The sequence below is a fragment of the Oryzias latipes genome, chromosome 19 (genome assembly GCF_002234675.1).
Source record: "Oryzias latipes chromosome 19, ASM223467v1".
NCBI classification, from domain to species: domain Eukaryota; kingdom Metazoa; phylum Chordata; class Actinopteri; order Beloniformes; family Adrianichthyidae; genus Oryzias; species Oryzias latipes.
In genome coordinates this window covers 15,870,881-15,896,622 of record NC_019877.2, presented here as the reverse complement: position 1 = coordinate 15,896,622, position 25,742 = coordinate 15,870,881, and the positions used below count along the sequence as shown (strand labels likewise).

At 37.7% G+C, this 25,742-nt stretch overlaps 1 protein-coding gene and 1 long non-coding RNA gene across 3 annotated transcripts in view; one reads left to right on the top strand and one right to left on the bottom strand.

Annotated features, from left to right (window-relative positions):
• Positions 1–25,742, top strand: part of LOC101169742 (rho GTPase-activating protein 15) — a 30,599-nt gene extending 4,857 nt beyond the window's left edge. The window contains exons 1-17 of one of the 2 annotated variants that reach the window (XM_011488364.3): positions 8,436–8,755; positions 14,251–14,712; positions 16,215–16,454; positions 17,385–17,465; positions 18,129–18,251; positions 18,673–18,759; positions 20,829–20,896; positions 21,019–21,106; positions 21,413–21,514; positions 21,757–21,855; positions 22,909–23,002; positions 23,136–23,270; positions 23,641–23,739; positions 23,816–23,893; positions 24,009–24,140; positions 24,271–24,376; positions 24,744–25,742. In XM_011488364.3, coding sequence (XP_011486666.1) covers positions 8,681–8,755; positions 14,251–14,712; positions 16,215–16,454; positions 17,385–17,465; positions 18,129–18,251; positions 18,673–18,759; positions 20,829–20,896; positions 21,019–21,106; positions 21,413–21,514; positions 21,757–21,855; positions 22,909–23,002; positions 23,136–23,270; positions 23,641–23,739; positions 23,816–23,893; positions 24,009–24,140; positions 24,271–24,376; positions 24,744–24,921 — 2,247 coding nt within the window. In that variant the 5' untranslated portion in view covers positions 8,436–8,680 and the 3' untranslated portion in view covers positions 24,922–25,742. Of the gene's footprint in view, positions 1–8,435; positions 8,756–14,250; positions 14,713–16,214; positions 16,455–17,384; positions 17,466–18,128; positions 18,252–18,672; positions 18,760–20,828; positions 20,897–21,018; positions 21,107–21,412; positions 21,515–21,756; positions 21,856–22,908; positions 23,003–23,135; positions 23,271–23,640; positions 23,740–23,815; positions 23,894–24,008; positions 24,141–24,270; positions 24,377–24,743 lie in introns of those variants that run through there. The other variant, XM_011488362.3, reaches the window with a different exon arrangement.
• On the bottom strand, positions 537–1,108 carry LOC110017180. The gene is made up of 2 exons (XR_002292477.1): positions 986–1,108; positions 537–921 (listed from the first exon to the last, which is right to left on the bottom strand). It is a non-coding gene; the product is annotated as an uncharacterized LOC110017180 (long non-coding RNA).

Genomic DNA, 25,742 nt, shown 5'->3' with positions numbered 1-25,742 from the left:
TACCCATTGTGCTTTTTTTTTTGCTTAAAAATTTATCTTGCCGTTATTTTTTCAAATCTTACATTTTTCAATGCCAAGTTTTAGTATCAATGCCACGTTAAGCAGTTGTCATTATCACGTCTTATTCCTTGAGTTACTTTTCTTGACATCCAGGCTGAAATCATCTTAGATTCTTTGAGTTTCTTCCAACTGATCTCCACATTTCCAATTGCAGTCATGATTCTCAGCTTCATGTGACTGTCATTCAATCATTCAATGTCCATAACTGTATCATTTTGGACCAACTTTATAATCTTGTTTCTTCCTTTACATGCAAAAACATTATTTCACTTTGGAATTTGTTAAACTAGAACATTTTCTTCAGCTGATATCGTTTGTTAACAGAAAACTATGACACTACCTTTATTTTTATTTGATTGTTATATCTTTAACACAAACACGTAAATCATGTTTTTGTTCAACATCTTTCTTTTGCTGTTGTTGCATATTTTTTATGTAGAAATAAAAAGTTTAGGTGTGCAATAACTGAGATAATCAACTTTCTATCAGCATTTTATTAACTTTTGATCCAATGTCATCATCTATTTGGTGTTTTTATTTTTGATTTATCAGAGCGGTGTAAAAATATTGCTGTTAATATGACTGTTACTTAAAAAACGGCACCCCACTTTGCAGAGAGATTGAGGTGTCTGAACCAAGCAGATCTGCATGTGAAAGACCTGCTCGCCCCCTTTGCTAGCACTTCCATGACCACAGCCACAGCTGATCAGCCCTTTCAGCGGGTGAAACCTCCCGGGAGCGCTGATTTGGCATCAGCTGGTGCGTAATAGCCCATGTTGCATACTTGGGTTGCTGCCACGGTTCACAGGGTAAAAGTGGCCGCGCCTCCAGAACAGGTTATAAACAGGTTCAGTGAGCTCTCTGGAGGGAAATGAAGGGTTAAACGTGAAAGCCACTCCCAAAGCTCCGGCTCCTACTACTGTACCTGCTTTCTCATTCTCTAACCAGGCAGTTGGGAACGCGGCTATGCAACATTTGCGCAAACGCCTTGAACCGCTTCAGTCTGTATTGGATTTAGTTTTTGGTGGACTCCACTCGTTCAATCTGTCCAGGTGAGTCTCTTCAGTGCCAGTTGCTTGTTTTGCACCTGTTGCAGGTGACGTCAGCCGGTGCGTAAACTAAAGCCGAAAGTAATAAAGGTTTAAGTTTCAGTTGAATTTGGGTGGCACTGTAGCTTTACGCAGTTATTTTCGGTTCACTTTTTGATTACAACACAGTTTGCTGCTTCAGTGGGAACCTCCAATCTGATTTTGGCTCATTTAAACCCCAGATTATTGTAATCTCTGAGGCTCTCTTCTCATTAGAGAAAGAAATGGATTCCTCTCGCTTGGAATAGAGCTCCAAACGTACGAGGACCCAAAGTTGAATTCATTATTCCTCCACAATGGAGAGGCATCTCCATGGTGATGTGAGGGGGCCTGGGCTGACTCCCAACATGGGTTTTGGGGGGTATTTGGTGGCAGCTCTGCTATGCAGCCGACGTGCGTGCGCATATGTAATAGGCTGGACGTGCAATTTCCCAAAATATAGGTCATCAATGTGAAGGGTGTGTTTGGGATCTGAAACAAGTTATTAACTTCTGCATGTGGTAACGTGGAGCTTGGCAAAAGTCAAGCTCATAGTCTTTGCAACTTTTTTGAACACTTTTTGAAAATTTTTTATGGGGGCAGTTAATTTAAAGTCTTTGCACACATTAAAAAATGAATGTAGACTAATCCTACATAACATGGGTTTAATGCTCAGCAACTGATACAGAAAAACTGTGCCACTCAATGACTAAGTTTTTATTTTGTTTTATTCATGTTTTTACTAATTTAACCCCAAGTTTAGATTTTTTTTGTGCTAAACCTTGGGAATCACAGTTTCCTCCAGCTCATCTCCAACAAGTGATATGCCTTTTAAAATAGACAAAAATTAAATGCCAAGAATCTGCTCTAACAGGTAGTGTGAGTACTGGGACTTCTGTACAAAGCACAGAAGACTTTCAAAAACACAGTTTGTTCATAGTTTCCTGGTGAGAACAAGCCTTTTGCTTTTTCCATATGAATCACTTTGCAAAGCAGATTTGTGTTTGTTTTAAGTTCAAGTCCCATAATTTCTCACACACACCTGAATGTGTGAAATGGGTTCTCTGCACTTGATGCAGGTCCTGAGGGAAGAGCTGCAGAACTGCCACAGTCCAACCTTTTTACAGAGTTTTAAGCAAAGAGGGATTACGTTTCCTCTAGTTTTTACCTGGGTTTGCTTCCCAGGGCAGACAATAAGCTAAAAATCCAGTGTGGGTCCACAAACAAGACCATTCGTGCTGCTGCTTATGTGGGTCTCCCTGTGCCTTGAAAATACAAGGTAGTGTCTCATGAAAGGCATCCGGCGTAAAAACTCTCTACCAAAAACCACCTGTGAAAGCTGATTTGGTGGTTATACCTAACAGGAGAAGCCAAAAAAGAAAAAAAAGATAAAACAGACTATTGGAGGCACATAGTTACTGGCTACTTTTTCCCTTTTTTTGCCAATTTGCAGCCACCTTGTGATTCAATTCTCCATTTGACTTTATCCTGGGTGTAGGTAAAACTGGGTTATAACTAAAAGGAAACAAGGAAACAACAGACAATTCTAGGAAATTAAATCATATAGCATTACAGCCATGCACAAAATGTAATTAATTTCTCCTCCATGATCAATTTTCAGACGGTTGGCATTTCGTGAATTAAACGTCAATAACAAATCAGTCGCTGATTGGTAAAAGTTCAACCTGGTTTAACTTTTAATGCACGCTCAATGGCCCGAAAACTATCTAAAAAAGGTGCCTAGCTATTAGTGAACATGAAAGTTTTGAACGCAGAAACTCTAAACGCGCATGTACTCGTGTTTACATGGACTTTTAATTGAAAATGGTCGCTTGAGCACGCTTTCCTGAGGGCGGTGTGAATGTAGCTTCACTGTTAAAAACAAACAAATATACTAACTATAAACAACTGGTAGCCACCAAAATTTAAATTAAAACCTACTCATCTCTCCAAAGTAACAGGTTATTGGTAAAAAAAAATGCTCTCCTGTAATATTTAATTTCATAGAATTGTCCGAAAAAGCCCAAGCCCCATTGACTTCTTTAAAGGAAAAAACAGCTGTTACTCATTCATTATATTTATCAGAATAACCATTCTTGCTCTGATACCCTTTTTATGTGGCTATATAATGCAAGATCATCTTTTTTAGCTTTCAAGTGTATTATACTGTTAATTTCTGAAGAAAAACCACCGTAAAGCGGGAATTTGCTCCATTCATGCATCTCTGAGCATTCCTCTAAAAATCTGCTCTCTGAGCACCAGCCCCTCCCCATCCACAAAGACGACTGCTTCCTCGCATTGTGACACCACAAAGCTCACTCCTGGTTGGTGAGAGTGGTTCCCATAGAAATATTAACTGAGACCAACTTGTACCAATCCCTGCTTATTGATTATTTCTGATTCCAACATGGCAACATCCGTGTTGCATAAAGATGACAACTTTATTTGGTGAGAACCGGAAGCAAGTCATTTTCTATGGGTGAATTCACACTCATTCGGCCCAGTTTTCTTATACAGTCTATGATCTGGACTGAGCATCAACAAGCCTAGTCTTGATCTAGCAGCATCAGCTGCTTACACTGGACACGTTTCAAACATGCAAAGTAGCAAAGCATCAGCAGCAACAGGCTTCCAGTGGTACAAGATGTCACCTGATGAGGATATTTTTTGTTGTTTTTCTGTTATACTTGTTGATAGGAAAGTTGGACCATGTTGGTTTGATGTAGTACTGGCCATGGATCGATGTAATAGTCCTACTGCTGCACAGATTCTCATGTGCTGTTTCAATGACCCTCAGAAAGCCTTTTAATTAACTGACCTCTTTGTCTTCAATAGGAGAATTTGCTTTGCTAATACAGCAAACTTAGTCATTCCTACTTGGTAATATGCTGTCGTTTAGGTTTGTTGGTAAACAACTATATCCAACACTTGTCATCAAATAATGTGAAACTGTGGTTTATTAGTGCATAAAGTTCTAACACAATGATGGTTGATGCATCCAAGTGGATTGAATAGTCTGTCTGGTTGCGGTTCAGATTCCTGCAGTTGTTTAATTTTTGCAGTTATATTTTTGTTAGAACTTCTACTTGATGTTGTTGTCTTTTTTTGGCTATGACATACAAACCCACCAAAAGTGAGGTAGAAGACATTGGATTAAAGTCAAGGCAGATAAAGAGCATTCAAGAAAATAACTCTTAAAATTTAAGAGGAAACTGAGCAACAAGGGTAAATCCATTAAAACAAGCACAAAAGTGTAGGTCAGAGGCTTTTACACATATGCAAGTGGAAGAAATGTTAAGTTAAAGTAGCGGTAAGAAAAAAAAAAAAAATAAGATCAGGACAAGCCTACACACTTCGTTCATGCATTGTGTTTTGATGGCATGCAAACCATCAAAACACAATGCATTTAGATGGCATGCAAACCCTCCGCTTGTGGTTGTTATCATATAACTTCTGGGCCAACCATAAACAGAGCTCAGTCTAATAAATGAATACTCTGGGCTATGTCTGTCCAACTTTGAAATGCTTCATTTAATAAATTCAAGGATATAATTATATTTTAAAAAAAGTTGGACTAACATAATAACTTTCTTAATTTTTAGGTAAGGTACTAGGCAACAAATATGTGGTTGTGTTTGTTTAATTTATTTTTTTGCCCACTTTGCCAATTGATGGTTTGCTGCAAAAAAATGTTAATTCCAGCTGCAGAGATCTGATTTTCTGAAACTGTTATTTTACGGATGGTAGCTGTTTCTATATGATAAAGTTTAACATAACATATTAACGTATCTTGTTTTCATTTTTCACTGCCATCCATAACCTATTATTATGGCCTGCAGCAGTCAAGGACTGCAAGGACCATATTGTTTTCGCAATGATGGAAAAAACTCAAAAAGGTTGCAAAAGGCCTCAAATTTCCTTTGAGGCCTTTTGCAACCTTTTTGAGTTTTTGGAATAAGCCCAAAAAGACACGACCAGTGTGTAGTAAAACAAAAAATACAAGCAAAGACTTAGTCGATCCTAACCCGGAAACCTCTATATTGTTTATGCAATAATTATTATTATTGTCTCGCTTTCTATCTGAGCCTTTGAGCAAAAAGTTGACCTTCGCCACATACTCGAAAATTCACCAAAATTTACACACACCTAGTAACCGTCAATTTTCAGCAAAGTGAACGGCCGCCTCCCCAAAGCGATACCATTAAAAAAAAATGAATGGGCAGAAAATCACTGATGGGGCCAAAAAAAAAAGTTTCAAAATAAAGTAACGAAACCAAAACACACGTGCCAGAGATATCCGACAACATGTGAAAACAACATCCTAAAAGTTTTTCGTTTCGCAACTTCTCGGGCATTAATGGCAAGCTGCTGTGGAAAAAATGTTGGAATTAGAAGTTGTAGATTTTGAACGGCTTGTGCGCGACGAATATGCAACTGTTGTGATCTTAGCTAGCTCGCAAATTTTTTAATCAAAGTGTCATAAAAATTTAATATACAATTTCCTGGTTTAAGCTGAGCAAAACGATATAATGTACAATTGGACTGTATTAGGAATGTGGGTGCGGTAAACAAAAACCGTCGCAAAAATTTTTTTAGAATACACTAACGATACCAATATACACTTCTTGAAGATATCCAAAGACAGTTTTGAAATCATTATGGGACGGTAACATGGCCTATGGTTTGGTGGCCATTTTGTGTGATATCACGTTTTTCCACAATATGGGAAAATTAACTTTTTTTCTAGGGATTTTCACAAAAATTCACACGCACGCTGCTGGCTTTAGTGTACAAACACCCCATGAAGTTTTGTTTTGTCGACCTCTGACCACGGGGAGAGGCCACCGACTAGAATAAAAAAAAAAAAACGTCTTTAGTACCAGACACAAATAAAAACTCATCATAGGAATTTTTAGCGATCTTCTTGTAAGTTCTTGGGCTTCAATGGCAAGCTACCGTGGAAAAATGTTGCAATTAGAAGTTGTAGATTTTGAATGGCGTGCACGTGGTGAGTTTACAAATGAGGACACATTTTTTAAAATAATACTGTGAATATTTATAACTCATCTCGTATGTCAGTGTAAAAGCTGTACATGTGACAATAAAAGACATTCATATTCATTCATTTATAGGACTGAACAAATTAATAAAACATTGGATTTAAACATATAAGGAATGTGGGCGTGGTTTGCAAAAAACCTCCGTTGCTAAGGAAATCCAAAACTTTACTTTTTCCAAATAATCTGAAACTGAAGTTGATGTGTTCGTTATCTCCAGGCGACACAAACATAAAATGGTTGCTATCGAGATAAAACCAACAGAAAGACGCCATTTTGAAAAAAGTGTTTTTTTTCATCCATTTGTCACATGCAGCTTTGTCTAGCCTTGGTCAGCAGTGGGTGACAAGAGTGACGGAGGCCAGAGGGGTGGACAGCACGGGTGGCGAGGGTGATTGGCGCCTGCGGGCCATACAACGCCGCTTTAATTTTAATTTTTGTTTTAGTACTTAGTAGTGAATGAGTCATAGCATTGTTGCTAAAAGACCGCACAGATTGTTCTTTAAGTCTTTGATGAAAATTGTGTTTTTGGTGCTTTTAATATGTTGCACCGGTAATTTTAGGGAGAGGGTGTGAGGGGCTCTAAGCTAGTGGGAGAGGATGTAAACAAAGAGAGGATGGGAAGTGTGGGCCGGTTTTACACTTCCCAACAACAACTCAGAGGCAAATTTCTAATGAACTACTGGCAATCTGCAGAAACTAAGTACTAGAAAACAACTGTTTTCTTTTGTGGCTAAAAATGGCATAATTATAATCAAAAAAACACCAGGAATACTTTTACAATAGATCAAAAGATAATCAGAGTGGGACTTTAAGCCTTAGCTATACGAAACATACACTATAGTGCAGGAGTTGCACCAAAAAAAATTTAACTTTATTTTAGAAGAAAATTAATACCATTTCTACTTACCTGTTTTAATATTAAATGATATTAATAATATTATTTAATTAATGTGTTTTTAATATTAATGTTTAATAGTATTATTATTTAAATAATAATTATATTAAAACATTATTTCATAAAACCCCTCATTACAAGAATGACATTTTGTTTCTACTATGTTAGAAACACGAACGTTATGACTTTAATTGCCATCTTGTGCTTGTTTCCCTCCCCTTTTGTTGCCATGGTGATGATGAACATCTTGCTATTGTAATGAATTGTTAAAAATCTGCAAAAAGAGTCACTTAACAACTGGCACTAAATAATTGCCTCTCCTCCTACTTAAAATACTAAGAAGGGGTCGGAGCCTTCTACAATGAGCAAGCAAAATCAGCTGGTTTCACACACAAACACACACACAGGCATGCAGACTTGACAGAGCAGAGATAAGAAGAAGACAAGCTGATGGTGGCTGCATGGGAAAACTCTGGAGTCGTCCAGAATTCCACACAATGATGAGAGTGATGTAAGAGGGAGAGGAGCCAGTTTAATTCAATGGCTCAACTGTGTTCTTTGTGGCGTGATTTGGGCCCCAATTTGGTCGTCTATTGTTTTATTCGACAAGCGCTTATGTGGTTAAGCAATCAAGAAGATTGCTGCTTCATGCATTGCAGAGAACAGAGTTCTCTGTTTTTGAAGATGGATTTTCAAACATGCTCAAAGAAAATGTCACTTAGTTAATCCAAATGTAATTTTCTGCCTTAAATCAATTTTGACTATAAAGGTGTTTGTTTGAATCCACTTGTAGGGATTGCTTCTTGCCATCCACAGTGCATACCAAACATGCAAGCAAATGTCCTGCTGCCTCAAGGTTGTAATGCCATTCTACCCAAGCTCAAAAACCTCTATAAAACCAACCACAAACAGGTTGGTTGTAAAAGGAAGTGTTTACCGAACAACTGAACTAAAGAAAAAAAAAGTACAGCTTCCTGTTTAAAGCTGTTACTTCTAGGCTGCAGTTTAATCATCAGTCGGTGAAAGAAAAACAGCTTTTCTGTGTTGGGTTATGAATTGTTTTTAATTATCTCTGAATAATAAAGGAATATTCAATCCCACCCACTAAACACCTTTGCAGCTTTATTTTTTTCCCCTTTTCTATATTTGTATTTGTTTCTTTAAAGGTTTGTTTCCATTTCCCTTTTTATCATATGGGTGTGCTGTCAGGAAGTAGGTTAAAGGAGCTGTAGAGATCGAATTGTTATTTCTGCTCAACCCCCTTTTTTTCTGTCTATTCTTCACTGCTTGGTTGCTCTTGGTTCATGCAGACGGTTACCCCTCTACCCTCCTCCTGTGCACAGGAATCCATGCATAAGCACACAGAGGCGTTGACACCCTCACACGTATCTCACCCAATCCACACACAGTTCCTTTCCGACGCTTTAGTAACAGCTCGGAGTTCTTTTTTCTATTTGGGCTGCCACAGCTGTCATTGCAGGAGGATGAGCTCTTCTGTCATTCACTCATGTGGAATTAGGACGTATGGATAAGTTGCACAGTTCTGTGTCTTTTGCTACATCTTGATAAATGGATTCTCAGCACTGGAGAACATAAACATGGTGGATATGTACTCCAAAATTTGGTCAGATCATCGGGCCGACCAGGGCTTGGCCCTGCCAGTAAACGCACAGGTAGGGTCATCACTCTGTTTAACAAATCAGCAGTTATTTAAACTATTTACAATTCAAAGATATCATTGTTTCCTTCGGATATTCAAATATATTGATGCTATGTAGCTTCCTGTTTTTATTTCCTGAGTACAGTAAACTGATGGCACCCTGTTTTTTGTTTTGTTTTGAAAGAAGTTCAGACATTCTCAAACTTCTGTCTGCTAAGTATGTTGAGTTTTATGGCTTGAGCTTTGAATTTATGTTGTGTTATAAAGCATCAAATATGTCGGTCTGTTTTCAGGAACACAGAAGTTTCATATAGGTTTCAGCTGAATGTCAGACAATAAAAGCATTTTTTTGTGAAAGCTTAAATTATTTTGTATTTTGGAGATCAATTGATGTAAAAACAATTTATTAGACTGGTTGAAAATCATATTTTGATAATTAATTTAAAAAAATGTTACATTATGCACAGATATAAAGAAGAACATTGTTTTATCAGCTTTCAGGAAATGAGAATTTTCACTTATCACGTAGAAGAGAAAAAGTGTACAATGCAAAACTGCATTTAATTTCTACCTGGGGTTTGTGGTTTTTCATGTACAGTGTTGTGTGTCCTGCAGGATGGAGGCATTCCCATGTCAGAGATCAATGAGGTGGCTCTTTCATTTTCTTGTCTGTCAATGTGCAGCTGTTGGATGTGTGCTGTTTCAAATCAATCTGTTTGGAGGTCAGCTGACTGCCAGTCAACAGTAACCTTCTGTATATGTTTGAGCCAGTTATGTAATGAAGTGAAACAGATGGATAAAAATACATGGACTTGACATTTCATGGTCACTTGTGTTCAAAAAAGAAACGTTTTTAATTAGTTTCTATTCTTATTCACTGCTTTAAACATTAAAAAAATCAATTTGGATATCATGTACACCGTTTTTTTAAGAAAAACGTTTAAGCAAATCCTACCATAGAGTTTTGAAATGTCTGTAGCCGCAAAGGGGGCCAGGTCTGGGTCCCCCTGTGCCGGTCCCCAGCCCAGATAAATTGCAGGGTTGTGTCAGGAAGAGCATCCGGTGCAAAAATCTCTGCCAAACCACTTGTGCGAGTCAGTGAAAGCCGATTCGCTGTGGAGACCCCCGATATGCCAAAAGGTTAATAACAGAGTTTTGAAATGTCCAATTCTTTCAGTGGAGGCAACTGCAAAAAATAGAATAGCAAATAAACTGTCCATAGGCCCTTGGAGACTCCAAACTATGATCAAGCTCACAGACGTCTCTTAACATGTTTGGCCATTTAAATTTCTACTACATGGATGTTACTGCTTTGAGATAAAAATGACGATGCTTCTTGTGAAACTAACTCAAAGTCGTGATATCCTGCTGAAGTTCAAATGGGTTTGCTTAGACATTACACCATTTCCTGATGTTTTGGGTTTTTGAAACTCAGCAGCAGTGAGGCAATATTTTCAAAATCGAACCATTCACTTCCAGTTTGGACCTGAAATTTTACCACTCAAGTTGTTAAGACAACCAAGTAAATATAAAAATGTACATTTTTAGACGTGAATTAAGGAGTTTTTAATTCCACTCCAACCACCCTCTATCATAAAGGCATTCCCAATGCTCTTTTAATTATGATTATGCCATTATTGCAAAATTTAGAACCTGTGTCGTTTTCTATGACAGTTTTTGCAGAACTGCAGTACCTCGTTAGAAATTTGCCTCTGAGTTTTGGGTGGGAATGATGAAGCAGAGTAAGCCCGCCCCCACTTCCCACCCACCATCCATCCATTTGCACGCTCTCCCACTAGCTTACAGCCCCTCACAACCTCAACCTAACCTTAGCGATGGAACAAAAATGGTGAGCAATATTGGTGCTATTCAGCACTACAGTTTGGAGCCAGTTCAGGCGAGAAAAACAAAGATGTTCTATGATCTATTCTATTTCAAACGGCGTTAAGCACAACAGCAAATCACAAGTTGAATCTGAGTTGTTTGTTGTTGTTTTTTTGCTGGCTAACAGTTCCCTTGCAGAAAACATGGTAAGAAAAAACATCCTGTTTTTTACATTCCCGCCAACCATAAAGTTCTCCTTCATTGCTTTAAGGCTAAAACAGCCTCATAAGATTTGAACTTTTGAGACAATAAATATTTAATTTTATTAAATTATTTTATCCACATTAAATCTTGTATTTTTAAAATGAATTACAATCAACAGCTGAACAGCCAAATAAAATCTGGTAGAAAGTTCATTATTCAAAGGGCCTATATCATGCTAAATAATTTCTTTTCGTTTTTAAGCTAAATAAGGCAGTATGCACTTCCATCTTTGCAAAAGTGTCATGATGAAATGTCATGAAATGGGCGGCACCCACAAGCAGAGAAAGGTGGTGCCTCAGAGATTGAGGCATCTTACTTCTGAGTAGGAAAAGAGTTAATTAAAGTAACTTACATTTCATAAATCATTTGTTCTTTACTGTGCCAAAACATTGGGAAATATATGATCATATATGTGGAAATAGTTTACTCTGAAAGGTTTAAGAAAAACATGATATATAGGTCCTTTAACTCGTAAGGATTGTAATGCAAGACCTTTTACTGTTTTCATTTAGTTTGAAGAAAGAAAAACATTTATTATGAACATGCATTTTAAAAATTGAAGTAATCTAACACATTCTTAAATATATAAAATACAAAATTCTGGTTGTTCTTTTAAGTGCTTCAAAAATCTTTTAAAAGCGAAGCTTTTCCATACCATGGTGCAGTCACCCCCGTGCTTTGCAGTTTTGAGTTTCCACAAGATTGACTTTTTTCTCTCCATATAAAAAAAGTGTGTTTGCAACCACTAAACAGTTATATATTTACCCATGACTTTGCTGGTCATGCTCTAACTGTAAAAAGTTCAAATGATTCTCCCCATGTGCAGCTGTAAACAGTAGCTTTGTTTGAAACTAGTTGTTTTGGAGAAGAGACTTCCTCATCTCTGCACAGCTTTTTTTCAGCGTATGTCAGTGCTTGCTTTGTTTATTATTGATAACATTTTAACTTATTTTAGTTAACATTTTGTTCATTTTTTTGTCACTTTAAAAGAAGTGGTTTTGTATTTTTTGAAGATTGTAACTTGCTCGAAAAAGAAAATGTTTTAACATTTATGTCTTTAACTATATGAAAGTTTTATGGTTGATTCTGTTTTTGCATCTGCATGTCAACCTCTGCAACTTCCACTTTCGGCTTCTCCCATCAGGGGTCGCCACAGCGAACGAGTCGCATGGTAAATTTGGCAATGTTTTACGCCGGATGCCCTTCCTGACGCAACCTTCTCAAACCGGGCTTGGAACCGGCAGAGGTAGAGAAGGGAACAGGGAGCAGCCCGGAGTCGAACCCGGGTTTCACGGACGGAAGGCGCTGCAAACCAGCACGAGTCAACCTCTGCAACAAGTTTGCTTATTTTTGTCAGTGATGAGCAGATACAGCCTACACACAAGTAGATCTCGTTAAATATAGACCATGAGGCGTACACTGTCAGATAGGACGTGGTTAAAGTTGAGTCTGAAAAAGCCCACAGTTTTATTTGCTCCACCATGACAACGAACGCAAATACCAGTCTATGCAGGGACATAAACCCCAGCAGGATTAGGCGCCTTGGTGGAGAACAGGTGAGAAAACATCACTTGAGGGGAAAGTGTTTGTCTGTAGTTGTGACATTTCTGTACCTGCACTGGCTTTAGCATGTGTCTGGGGACAGAGGTATCCTTTCTTTGTGCTTACTCTTATTGGAATACTTTAAACAAATTAGTTGTGATGACCAAGTCTGTTTTGCATGTCGTGTTTCTGTCTTGCCTAACCCTAGTTTGACCCATGCAGTGTTCATCAGCTGAAAAAAACAGAAGATTTTGGAAGCTTTGAAACATCGGTTGGCTTCATTTTATTCTTGGAGTGTTGACAGTGTTGGAGACAATGAGGCCTGAGTTAATGCATTACTGTTCCAGTGACTTTTAAACCCTTTCTGTAGTCATCTGCAGCTGACCTGTGATCAGGTGTTCACATGTTGGTTCTATTTTTTAATCTTAATCCAGTTCTCAACAGCACACACTTTAGGTGTTTTAAGAGATGCATGCTTCACAGAGGAAATTAATTTTGCGCTTAATTTCTGGGTTAAAAGTGGTGGACTGGTGCTTTGAAAACCAAGAAAGTTGTTTGTCTGTTGCAGTACACCCAGTGGGTATGTGGTTGTTGTTTTTTTTTTTTAGCTATTTCCTGTACTGTTCTAGTGGTAATAGATATTTAAAGCTGACAGATAATACTTATACTTCTGTAGTGTCATTTTGAATTTCATTCTGACAAATAATACTTATGCTTCTGTAGTGTCATTTTGAATTTCACTCTATTTCATTAAACCATACATTGATCTAGAGTTCAATATGTATCCACTCTTCTGGGAAGGCTGTCCACAAGGTTGAGGAGCGTGCTTCTAGGAATTTTGGACCATTTTTCCAAAAACACATTGGTGAGTTCACACACTGATGTTGGTGGAGAAAGCCTGGCTCTCAATCTCCGCTCTAATTCCTACCAAAGGTGTTTTATGGGATTCAGGTCAGGACTCTGTGCAGGCCAGTAAAGTCCATCCACACCAGACTCTGTCATCCATGTCTTTACTGACCTTGCTTTTTGCACAGAAGCAGCCCACTCCAAACCGTGGTTGGGAGCATTGTCCAAAATGTTTTGGTATCCTGAAGCATTCAAAGTTTCTTTCACTAGTTTTAGGGGGCCAAGCCCAAGTTCTTAAAAACAGGCCCACATCCTAATTCATCCTCCACCAAATTTCACACTCAATGCAGTCTGAAATGTACCGTTCTCCTGGCAACCTCCAAACTCGTCCATCAGATTGCCAGATGGAAACATGTGATTCATCATTCCAGAGAATGTGTCTCTACTTCTCTAGAGTTGATTGGCGTTCTTTACACCACTGCATCCCATGCTTTGTATTGCACTTGGTGATTTGTGGCTTGGATGCAGTTGCCCGCCTATGGAAACCCATTCCATGAAGCTCTCTGTGTACTGTACTTGGGCTAAACTGAAGGTCACATGAAGTTTGGAGCTCTGTAGTTATGGACTGTGCAGAAAGTCTACGACCTCTTTGCACTATGCGCTTCACCATCTTCTGAACCCTCTTTGTCAGTTTATGTGGCCTACTACTTTGTGGCTAATTTGCTGTTGTTCCCAAGTCTTCCATTTTATTCTGATAGAGCTGACAGTTGACTGGAATATTTAGGAGTGAGGAAATTTCACCACTGGAGTTGTTGCAGAGGTGGTATCCTTTGACAGTTCCACGCTGGAATTCACTGAGGTCCTGAGAGCGGCCCATTTTTTCCACAAATGTTTGTAAAAACAGTCTGCATGCCTGAGTGCTTGATGTTGTACACCTGTGGCAGGCCAAGTGATTAGGAAACCTGTTTCTGATCATTTGGATGGTTGAGGGAATACTTTTAGTAATATAGTGTGTTTCTTGTCTCTCCGCAGATACAGAATGACAATCCTCAGACGGGAGTGTATGTGAACGTAGCACAACTTCGCAAAAGTATTACGGAGTCTCCGCCTTTGGTTTCCTCTCTCTGCTCTCTGTCCCACCTCAACGAATGGGAGGTGCATGTTGACCAAGAGAGTGGACAGGAGTACTACTATCACACTGCCACAGGGCGCACGACCTGGGACAGCCCCTTTTTAGACTCCCCTACAGACGCTCAACAGCTCTCCTCTGAGGAACTCCAGCCTCCATCGCTTCCACGTTCTCCTGGCAGTTCTTTGTCCTCGCCCCTGCCCTCTGGGTGGACTTCAGATTGGGAACAGTTGGTGGATGAAAGCAGTGGTCGGCCATACTTCTACAACCTGATGTCTGGGGAGACGTCCTGGGAGCCTCCAGAACAACAGAGCCCCTACCCCCCTCTGATGGATTCCCTGCACAGGTTTCCTGACGATGGACTGGTAAAGACAGCCCTGCTGCTCTACTTAGCTCTTTTCTGTTTCTAGTTTTAGCTGCACCCAGGGGAACACTGCAAATGCTGTCAGTTTTTAATGAAATTAAATCCCTTGCTCCAAGATAGCAAACTGACTTTCATTAGTAAAGATCAAAACTCCCCCCTATGCAGAACAATTCTGAGTGTAATGCTCAGTAAATTACCTTAAATAAAAAATACATAGAAAACTTCAGGAGTATTATGCAGCATCCAAGCCTTCTGGGAAAAATACGTTTGTACTGGAAACTACTTTTATGGAGAATTGATAAGATAGATCCCCAAATGACGCCATTGATTCACAAACAGTATTTTCTCACATCTCAAACATCCAATGACCCAGTTTTCTTCTTTATTGGCCCAATAAAGGAGAAAGGCTCTTAAGGTCATATTGAGATGCACATGTTAATAAAAGTCATCAAACGTCACATCTAGATTAGTGTGTAAAATGATTCAGCTTATGTTGTTTACGGATACGACGTGATACAAGAATATTCTCGAAAGGGTCCAATAAGGAAGTAAAAAGGTGTTAAAAAGGTTAGCTTCTCCACAAACTAAAAGCCTCCTGGAAGTGGTTTGAATTCAAAACCCAAAGCAGTTCAGTCTTTTATAAACTGACTCAACTGTTGCATCTTTTCTGGAAAGCAAACAGTCTTTAGCCACTGCCTGATTCTTCTTCTTGGAGATTAAAACATTTTTTTGGTTAAATCTCAATGAAATACACTTTTAAATCTGGTTCAAAAACTCACAATCTTCTGCACATTTTATTTTTGCTTACGTATATAATTTTTATATATTTAATGTGTAAAAATGTTCGTATAAAATATAGTAAAATATAGTAATATTGGGGGTGTGGATTATTAAGATGCTTCTTCAACCCACTCCTTTTTCTGGCACTTTTATCACTTTTTGTTTAGCGCGTTTATTTAACTATATTATTTTGTGTTTTAGAAAAAAAAAATTCAATCATTAAATTAATTAAAGTGCTGCCCAATATAGTTTGCAGTTTTTGTGCATGGCTTAAGAATTCAGCTTATTTTGATCAATTTTCACATGATCTCCGGCCTTTGCCTGTCAAACTGCATTAAATACACTGAGAAATAGAGTAATAATCAGAATCATTTGTTGTCATTACAATTGTAAATAGCTCAGGACAAACTGAAGGCATCAATTGTGCAAAAACAAGACGTCACAGTGTGCAGCTATGCAATTTATAAATAGAAAGGGGTAGAGGTAAATGTATAGAAATAAAGAAAAAAAGAAAAGGATAGAATAAAGAATAAAGAGCAGTAACAAGTAAAAACTCTAGTTTTCTACAAGGGGACAGAGTCTGTGTCATTGAGTGGGATGTGCAATATCAGTGCATGGGCGTTCAGTAATTACTGTTATTTGTTCTGGGGGGAAAAACTTGGGTTTTTCTGTTCAGGCCCCAATTCATTCTATTTACATGGATTCTTCTGTGTTTATCCTCAGCCTCCATTACCTGTGGAGGACTATCCCCCTGAGGATTACCCAACTGACGATAATCCAGACAGTTCAGAGGAACACCTTGCCACCGAAATCCCCAGCTTTTCCAACGAGTTCTCCTTCAGCCATGTGACCCGGCCCAACATCCCCCGGGCCAACCTGGACCGCAGCACTCCGCCTGGATGGAACCTCACAGTTGAGCCCAATGGGACTTGGGTGTTTACGACTGAAAACTCTTCAGACCAGGTACAGACAATCCAGAAAAATACAGCTTAATCAACTGTCATAAAGTTAAAGAAATAAATGTCAACATATTCTTGCATAAAAGATTTGTTCAAAAGCAGATGAAGTCTACTTTATAAATCTTTTGTTTTTGCTTTGTTTAAACAATGTTTTTTTAGAATCTATAATCCTGTGTATTATGTTTTTAATGGGTGTGGCCACTATGCGAATGATTTTATGAAAGGCTTTATTCTCAGGACAATGTAAAAATAACAAATTAAAAAAGTTTTTACTACCTGAGAATTTGAAATTGAAGAAGTATATTGTTTGCTTGGAAAATGACTTGAACATTGGGAATTTTTTGAAGACTAAATGTTTGAAAAAAACAAAAAACAGAAGAGAAGGTGACACATGAATCACAAATAACCAGAAAACTGGCTGGGTAGCACAAGAAGAAACAAACACACAAACATTTCCATCTGCCAGCTTATTAGACTAAATTCAAATAAATGCAAACAAAATTCCGTCCCCGGGATCAACTTCGGAGATTTTTCACAATGGCTCTTTGTGATCGCTGGTGTTTTTTTTCCCAAAGCGAAGGATGTAAATATTCGTAAATAGAAGTAGGTCAGTACACGGGTTTTAAAGAGCAAGGAAAATGGGTCACCAGACTGTGAAAGTCCATATCTGTACACCAAAAATGGACAATTTTCAATGTCAAATTTGACACATCTGAAATATTAAATAAAAACTGCACATTTCAGTTTTTGCTACTTTATGGTTTTTAACAAACTTCCCAAATGTCCCAAGATCTTTTTACTTTTACATCTACACAATTATTGTGTTGCAATCAGAATATGCACTAAATTTAAATTCTGTATTCTACAAATTTAGTAAAAGAAGTTTGAAACCAGGAACACTAGTAAATAATGTTTATTTATTTTCTGCTAACAGTGGATCAAATCTATGGATGAGCAAGGGCAGACCTACTACTACCTGAGAGATGGCTCCAGGTCCCAGTGGAACCTGCCAGAGGTAGATGTCTCACTTTCACTTTATAAAGATATCTTTATCCCAAAGGAAGTGTTTATTTGGCCTTTTAAATGTTTCATGCTATGTTCACACCAGGTTTGGAAAGTGTGTTAAAACGGCCACTTGCAATGAAAAGACTGTATATGGACGTAAATGCACTTTTCGGGCTTCTGCATTCAAAACTCTGGTTTCTAAGTTGCTACGCAAGTATTTAAGTCAGTTTTCAGGCTCTATGATCATGCATTGCGAGTTAAACCAGTTGAACTTTGACCAATCAGGGATTTGGATTTGGTAGTGGTTTAATTGGTGGCGTCCTTCATAATTCGTGGAAGTACCAACCGTTTGAAAATTGATCATGATGGAGAAATTAATAATGGTGGATTATGCACGGCCGGAATTATTGGAGACAAAGTTTTTCATATATCAGAATAGAGCTGTGTAAGAAAAAGCCTGGAGTGAGATATGCAAGACTTTGACATTTCGCACCAAGCCTCTTCCAACTTTAGGTACATGTTGGGTAGCAACAGTCCAGTGTGAACACCATATGCTAAAAGCACGTTCAAGAATTCTCGTTATGCGCATTCTTAAATGGGTATCACATGCATGGTGTGTACATAACATCAGATTAAGCTTACGCTGTGTTATCAATTGTTTTGGCTCTTCCAGGCCCCTGTAGCTCCCTACAAATCCAGGGAGGAGAATGGTGTTGTGGGAGAGAATGTGTCAGTTATCAGAAACTGGAGGCACACAATGGGACCTTCTCAGTTCAGCACTGGCCAGGACGATGGGGTACATGCACACTCACTCACTCAGATGTGTGTGCACAGCACATGCATTAGGGCTGTAAAACACACAAAGTTTTACAGCAAAGTGTGTTTTACAGGGTGTGGTAGTTTAAATTGAAAGTCTTAGTCATGCTAGTCAGTAAGCGAAGGTTAGACTGTTTGTCAACGAACAGAACTGAAGGCTTAACTCTTATTTAGCTATGCAAATCAAGTACGTGGATCTGTGCCCGACACAGACAGCCCAAGGGCAGAGATGAGGAGGGAGAGGCAACACGCACACAAACATCTGGGTGTCCCTGGATACAAATAAGGGCTTGTCCTTTCCTTTGCTAAACAATTTAAAGTTAGTAGGTAGAAATGTCGGGTGCAACCTTTACAAACAAAAATAACCAATTAAAACAGTTCTCATTTGGTTTGTTTTTCAGAGATTTGTCCCAGCTCACAAGAGGAATATGTCAGACAACAGTAGCAATGGTACCAGTACGGAAAACTCTTCAGAGACACAACATGATGTAAGGAGAAACGTGTTCTCACAAGGCTAACTCTGTGATTGTGGATCCTTTAAATTTAATTCACACCTGTTTCAAACTCAGTTTCAATTCAAAGTCAGCAATCTCAGTGGTTTTCCGTTTCCCCCTTTTGAAGGCTGTTTATTTTAGATTGTGGAGAAATCGCTATTATCTGACCTCGAGGTGGCTGCGCTATAATGTGGGTTTGTAAGTTTAAGTGTTGATCTTTGCTTCATCATAGTCTATCTGTGATGGGTAGAAGGTGTCAGAAAGACGCTCACTTCATCCCTCATATGCAAATGCACCTTCTTTGCTATTTTGAAATCCATCATTTCCAGTGAGGAAATGTTAGTTTCACCATGCTCATTAGTAGTGTTTTAAAGATGACCAAGCATGGCTGAGCTTGCTAAACTGGCCCCTGGGCAGCTGGCTCAACGGCAGACAGAGAGCTGCTGTAGGACGGGCAGGCAGCCTGCTCGGACCTCCTGAACCTTATTATTTTTTTCTTATTTTCATACAGACAATATTTAAAAAATCCTCTAATTACCTCAAGTTTATCTCACTGTCACTGTCAATCACAGATCAAGACCACAGGCTGAGAGTGGAGTCAGCCTCCAACTGTCCTATTGTGTTACCCTTCAATCTATCATAGTAGTAGGTTTAAGGGCTGTCATCTGGACTTGGTTTTTAAAGATAGAAGACGCTTCACCTCTTATCCAAAGGCTTTGTCAATTCTGAAATTGCTGGTAAAAACTGGTATATGCAGTCATGGGGGAGGAGTCAGACTGGATGGTGTTGTCAACTTATTCTACATGGTTTCGGGTTGTTAATAGTCCTTTGTCCTCAGCTGGGGGTTGGGGAGCCAGTGACTCCCTCCCCAACCTGGTCATCTCCTGGTCAACCTGGTTAGGTTTGTTTGGGTTACAGAACACTGCCATAGATGGATGGAAGAATAAACCTGAGACCACAATTCTTATTAAGAGAAGGTTTATCCTTCTTGACAAAGACGGCTTCTTTCGCTCCTCGCTCAAACCATCCTTTCTCTCTGGCTAGAATTCGGACTTCACTATCCTCGAACAAGTGGTTTGTGACCTTCAGGTGGAGGTCCACTGCAGACTCAGGTCCACTTGAGTTGGCTCTGTGATGTTGTTAAAGCCGCTTGTGTAGAGGTTGTTTGGTTTCTCCTATAAACTGTTCATCGCAGTTCTCTTTGCAGTGGATAGAGAACACAACATTGCTCTGTTTGTAGCTAGGAATTTTGTCCTTTTGATTTCAGAATTGACCAAACCTTTTAGATAAGAGGTAAAACATCTTCTATCTTTAAAAAACAAGTCCAGATGACAGCCTCTAAACCTACTACTATCATGGAATTAACTTGGATGAATGAGAGTCTTCATAGACAAATTCCTTTAATCTATACAAATAGTGTGGCAGTTTGCTTGAAGTTTACTTTTTATATACTATCTATATTTTGTTGACATAAAATGTTACAATTTAGTCTGAAAAAGTATTCAATTAGTTTACTTACTACACTACATGTACATGCTCCATAGCATGCTTATTAAAATAAACTTCAAGTGTTGCGGGCTGTCGGGGCTGCACCAAGACCGGGACCAGCTTCTGCTTTTGCTTCTCTCCATTTCAAACCAGTTCATCGTTCTGTTGAATAGAGACTAATTTAAATGACTGAGTATAGTTAATATATTATGTGTAAAATAGGATCTATTGTTGTTTTTATAATATGTTTGGGGGAAAAAACAATGTTAATTATTTTTAATGATTACCATAAATTATTGGAAGTAGTCAGAAAAATACTACCTTTATCATTGAAGCATGTCCACACATAAATTTACCAATATATGAAACAAAGCTTTTTATCTATTTTGATCTATCAAAAATAAATGTGCTCAGATGATGTAATCTGATTCAATGGATGCATTATTTGCTTTCATACAATATGTGTGCATCATTTCACTGGAGAAGCTTTTGGCTTTGTCTTCCGTGCCATAAAGCATCACTCCCTCTGAGATTACAAAGACTTTAAGAGTTGTTTTTCTCTGTTGAAACTTTAGATACAGAACTTGGAGAAAGCTGGAATTCTCAACAAAACAAAAGTTTCAGAGAACGGAAAGAAAGTACGGTAAGACAGAATTTCTAAGTGTTTTGTTTTCATCCTTTTACAATGTTATAATGATAGTGTCAGTTTTTGGAATCTATGTGCAGATGTGGTCTCAGTTGCTGATTTTGTTTATTCCTGTTAAGGAAAAACTGGACTCCAACGTGGACAGTTCTCCGTGAAGGAGTGTTGACGTTTCACAAAGACCCCAAGTCTACAGCAGCAGGGAATATTGTAAGACTTCTGCTTCCTATTCAAGGTGGAGGGACTCATTAAAAGTGGAGATATTTCAAGATGATGAAGTCTTTTTTTTTTTGTTACTTTTAGTTCAATTTGTTCATGTTACGCTTGAATTAATAAAAAATTAAGCATTGAACTTCAGCACATCTTCTGTTCTGTGAGTGGAAACAGGAAGACAAACCCTAAGGGAACATACTGGCAGGGACAGTTACAGGTTTTGTTTTAAGAATCTTGCCTCTTGGAATGTGGACAAGTCAGTTTCATGAACAGCTAAAGTTTTTTCTCTTTGTCGTACTGCAGAACAAGACCAATCAGATTGTTCCTGAGTTTGCAGTAGAGCTGAAAGGAGCAACTATTGGTTGGGCCTCAAAGGACAAATCCAGTAAAAAGAATGTGTTAGAGGTGCGTTTCTTTGTTGACATGGAAAACATTGTAAAGTGCAACCTTTAGTGAAAACTTTAATCTCAAGCAAGCTGTAAGTTTTTTTTAGCATTAGTCATTCCATAAATATGTTCTTTAATCATTAAACAATAGATTGGTTTTCTGTAAAGAGTTAAAGGATTTTTAAACAAACATAATGAAATTTCTTCATTCCATACAGAAGTTAATTGCCTAATTTAATTAATATGTTCTTCTAATATTAGTTAAAAGGAAAGAACGGCGTGGAGTTTCTCATCCAGTATGATACAGACAGTATCATCCACGACTGGCACAAAATCATACTGGACGCCATACGAAAACTAGTAAGTTCCTGCAAAACCCACCAAAGATATTCTTTATGGGAATTTAAATCTGTTAAATTAATGTATTTGCTTATAACTGTTGTTTAAATAATATAAAATGTAAATATTGTCTTTTAGAAGACAATTATAAACAGTGGAAAATAATTGTTGTTGTTATTGATTTTTTTTAAAGAAAATTTTTAGGAAAATGTTTGCTTTTTAAAAAATCTGAAATTAATAAATCTAAGGTTGTCACCAATGGTTAAGATTTGCACACATGTAATCCGTGTAATCAGCAGTGGGGTGGGCAAAGATATATGGAAATCATGTAAAGACATCAGCCAACAAGACCTGGAATCACCCTAATTTTATTCAAGCTTTATATTTTTTGTTTTTTATTAAAAGATTTAAACTTTATAAACTTGGCTGCACAGTGGCGCAGTGGCTAGCGCTCTTGGCTCACAGCAAGAAGGCCCCCTGGTTCAAAGCCCTAGCTGGGGGACCTTTCTGTGTAGAGTTTGCATATTCTTCCCTGCATGCGTTGGTTTTCTCCGGGGCTTCCTTCCTTCGTCCAAAAACATGCTTCATAAGTTTATTGCTTACTCTGAATTGTCCCTAGGTGTGAATGTGAGTGTGAATGGGTGTGTGATTGTGAGGCCTTGCTAAAGACTGGGGACCTATCCAGGGTGTCCTCAGCCTTCGCCCACAAGTTAGATAGGCTCTGGCAGCCCAGTGACCCCCAAAGGAAACAAACGGTTTAGAAGATGAATGGATGAATATTTAAAAACTTTAAATGTATTTGATTGTACACTTTGGTCATACCTGCGGTATTCCCAACTGCATTATTACATAATAATAATAAAAAGCACACTTAAGTGGGTTCTAAATTACCATAGCAACATGCCAGCATATTATTCAGGAAGGACACTATTCAAATTCAAATATAGCTTTAATGCTATTAAGTTTATAGTATGCTATCTCTTCTTTTTTTTTCACTGGGCCTTTTAAATAAAGACAATATTTCTTGTGCTAAACCCCACTGTGAATGCTCTGATCTGTCAATGTGTTACTCAGGATTATCAGGACAATCATCCTGAAGAGGAGGATGGAGACATTTACGAAAAGATTGCAGATGACAAACCCAGCAGTACCATAGACAGACGAAAACGTAAGTTGAGCAAGTATATATTTTTTCTTTCCTTTTAAAAGAAAATTGTGTCTTTATTGATCTGTACCCTGACAGCAATGGTATCATATATGAACTACAAGTCCTGCAATACATCTGTCGTGGCTCTCTGCAGACCCTAAGCAACCTGTCACACATACACCCAGCTCTTCAGGGGAGACGGACCCCAAAAAGGTTCGAACCAAGTTGATGAAATTGCTTATGAAGCGTCCTACGTTGGAGGCAGTGAAGGAAAAAGGCTATTTCAGAGGTAAGATCAAACAAAGATACATTAAAATAGTCGTTTTTTTTTCCTGGAAGAGAGATTTTAACTTCCAACCTATCAGACACCTAAGTGCAAATGATGAAATATGCTAGTGGTTTAATTCGATTTGAGTTGAGTTCTTTTAGACATTTTTTGTTGTCCTAAAAAGAATTACCAATTTAATTAAAATCTAAAAAGTATAGTACAAATAAGTCAAACTAGTAGTCAAACAGATAAAAAATATTTCCACTCACTAGTATTTATAGCAGGAAGTACAGAAGTTGTTTTGTTATCACTTACAGTTGCTATTTTTTAGTCTTGTATTAGGTCTCTATAGTTTTTAGTGTTCCTAAATGTAAAATTTTATCTGCTGCAGAAAATGTCTTTGGCTGTCCTCTTGATGCACTCTGTGCACTTGAAAAGACAACAGTTCCCAGTTTTGTGGAAAAATGCATAAAAGCAGTGGAAAAGAGGGGTAATGTATTTTGAGTTTCACATATAAAGGGCTTTAAAGAGTCAAGATATCTTATATCTTTATGTTCTGGTTACAGGTTTAGACATTGATGGATTGTACAGGGTTAGTGGAAACCTTGCTGTCATTCAAAAACTTCGCTGTAAGGCTGATCATGGTAAAGTTGTTTTTGTTTTTTCAGTCTGAAAGTGAGAATAATACTTTAGCTCTGGTTGTGCAGCAGTGACCCCTGTTGTTTTTGAATGTTTTTCTGTTCTTTTATGCTGAAACAGAGGAGCTTAACCTGGAAGATGGTCAATGGGAAGATGTTCACGTCATCACCGGAGCACTGAAGTTATTCTTCCGAGAGCTTCCCGAACCACTTTTCCCTTTCAGCCACTTTGATGCATTCATCTCTGCCATCAGTGAGAATTTTACTTAAATTGTTTAATCTTTTAAAAACTATAAAGTCAACTTTTTTTTATTGTATTGCATATAAAGAATATATGTCATTAACTGACTTTCCAAATCAGTGACTTAAATCTGTTTTTCCAGGGATTTCTGATTATAATGCAAAACTGTCGCGCATTTATGAACTGGTCAAATCACTTCCTCAAGCTAATCATGACACCATGGCACTGCTTTTTGAGCATTTGCACAGGTTTGCTTTGTTTTTTTTTAACTATTTGCATGCTTCCAACATGTATTTTGATTTTTTTAGTACTGTGTTAGAATAAAAAATTATTTAAAACAAAATATGTGCAAAACAATCATCTATAAATGAATTTAAACTATACAAGGACATTAATTACTTTTATGTATTTTAAAGTCATGAAAATGTGACTTCTTTTTAGCCTTTTTTATCGCTTTGCTTGTTGTTTAAAATAATGGTTTGTAGTAGCTGTGTTTTAGGAAATGCTATGCTGTCTAATGTTACATAAACCTTGTATAATGCATGTATAAACTAGAAGTTGAAGTTCCTTATGTGAAGAAATTTAAGCTACCTTTTTATTGTACACCTGTTACAGGCTCATTCAGTATGGTGAGGACAATCGCATGACTGTTCAGAACGTGGCTATTGTGTTTGGCCCAACTCTGCTTCGCCCTGAGAAAGAGTCATCCAACATCGCCATGCACATGATCTTCCAGAACCAGATTGTGGAGTTCGTCTTGAATGAATTTGAGTGCATCTTCCGCTCCAGCTGAAGCAGGCACTAGCAGACCCAAGGAACTCGAGATACAAAACCTTCTTCCATTTCTTGCTGAAAATTTCTTAAACTTCTTAACAGTTTGAAAAAACAGTACACTTTTATTTTTTTTTAAAAGGCAGTATTGGGGGGATTCATTCTTGAGTCACAGAGTATCAGCTGTGGATGGTGTTTTGAATCTAAATCGAGCTGAGCATTTTTTTTTGTAAAAGAAATTGACTAAATATTAAACTAAAATATTAAACATTTAGGGTTGTAAATCTCACAAGTCACTTTCTAAGTTCAATTCTTTTACTTTCTTTTTGGATTTATTTTCAGGTCTTTTATTAATCACATTGTATATAAATCTGAGATGAATAGAGGAATTACTTCTTATTCAAGGTTTAAAAATTGCTTTTGTAATTTTTAAGTGTTTAAAGACTCACACATGTTTAGTGTTTAAGGTAGCAATATGTCACCCATCAGAAAGAATGCATTCTCGTACTGTGCTTTCTTTTAAGTCTTTCTTTTATCCTGAAATGTTCTTGTAATATAGAAATGTATAAAATATAATAAATATATTGTATTGCTGATGGAAAGTAGGTGAACAGAAAACTTTTTTACCCAGCTTTCCTGAAGAGATTGTACAATAACATCACAGAAATTTAAAATAAAAGTTTTTTTTACTTTAAAATCAACTCAATCTGACAATTAATCTGAGAGGAGTGTATTAAGAGAAAAATACTTCTTGTAAACAGTAAAGGAGGGTATATTTATGCTGTGAGTTGGTTGAATAAATGCTATATAGTTCTTCCAAAATAATAAAGTATCATGAAAAGA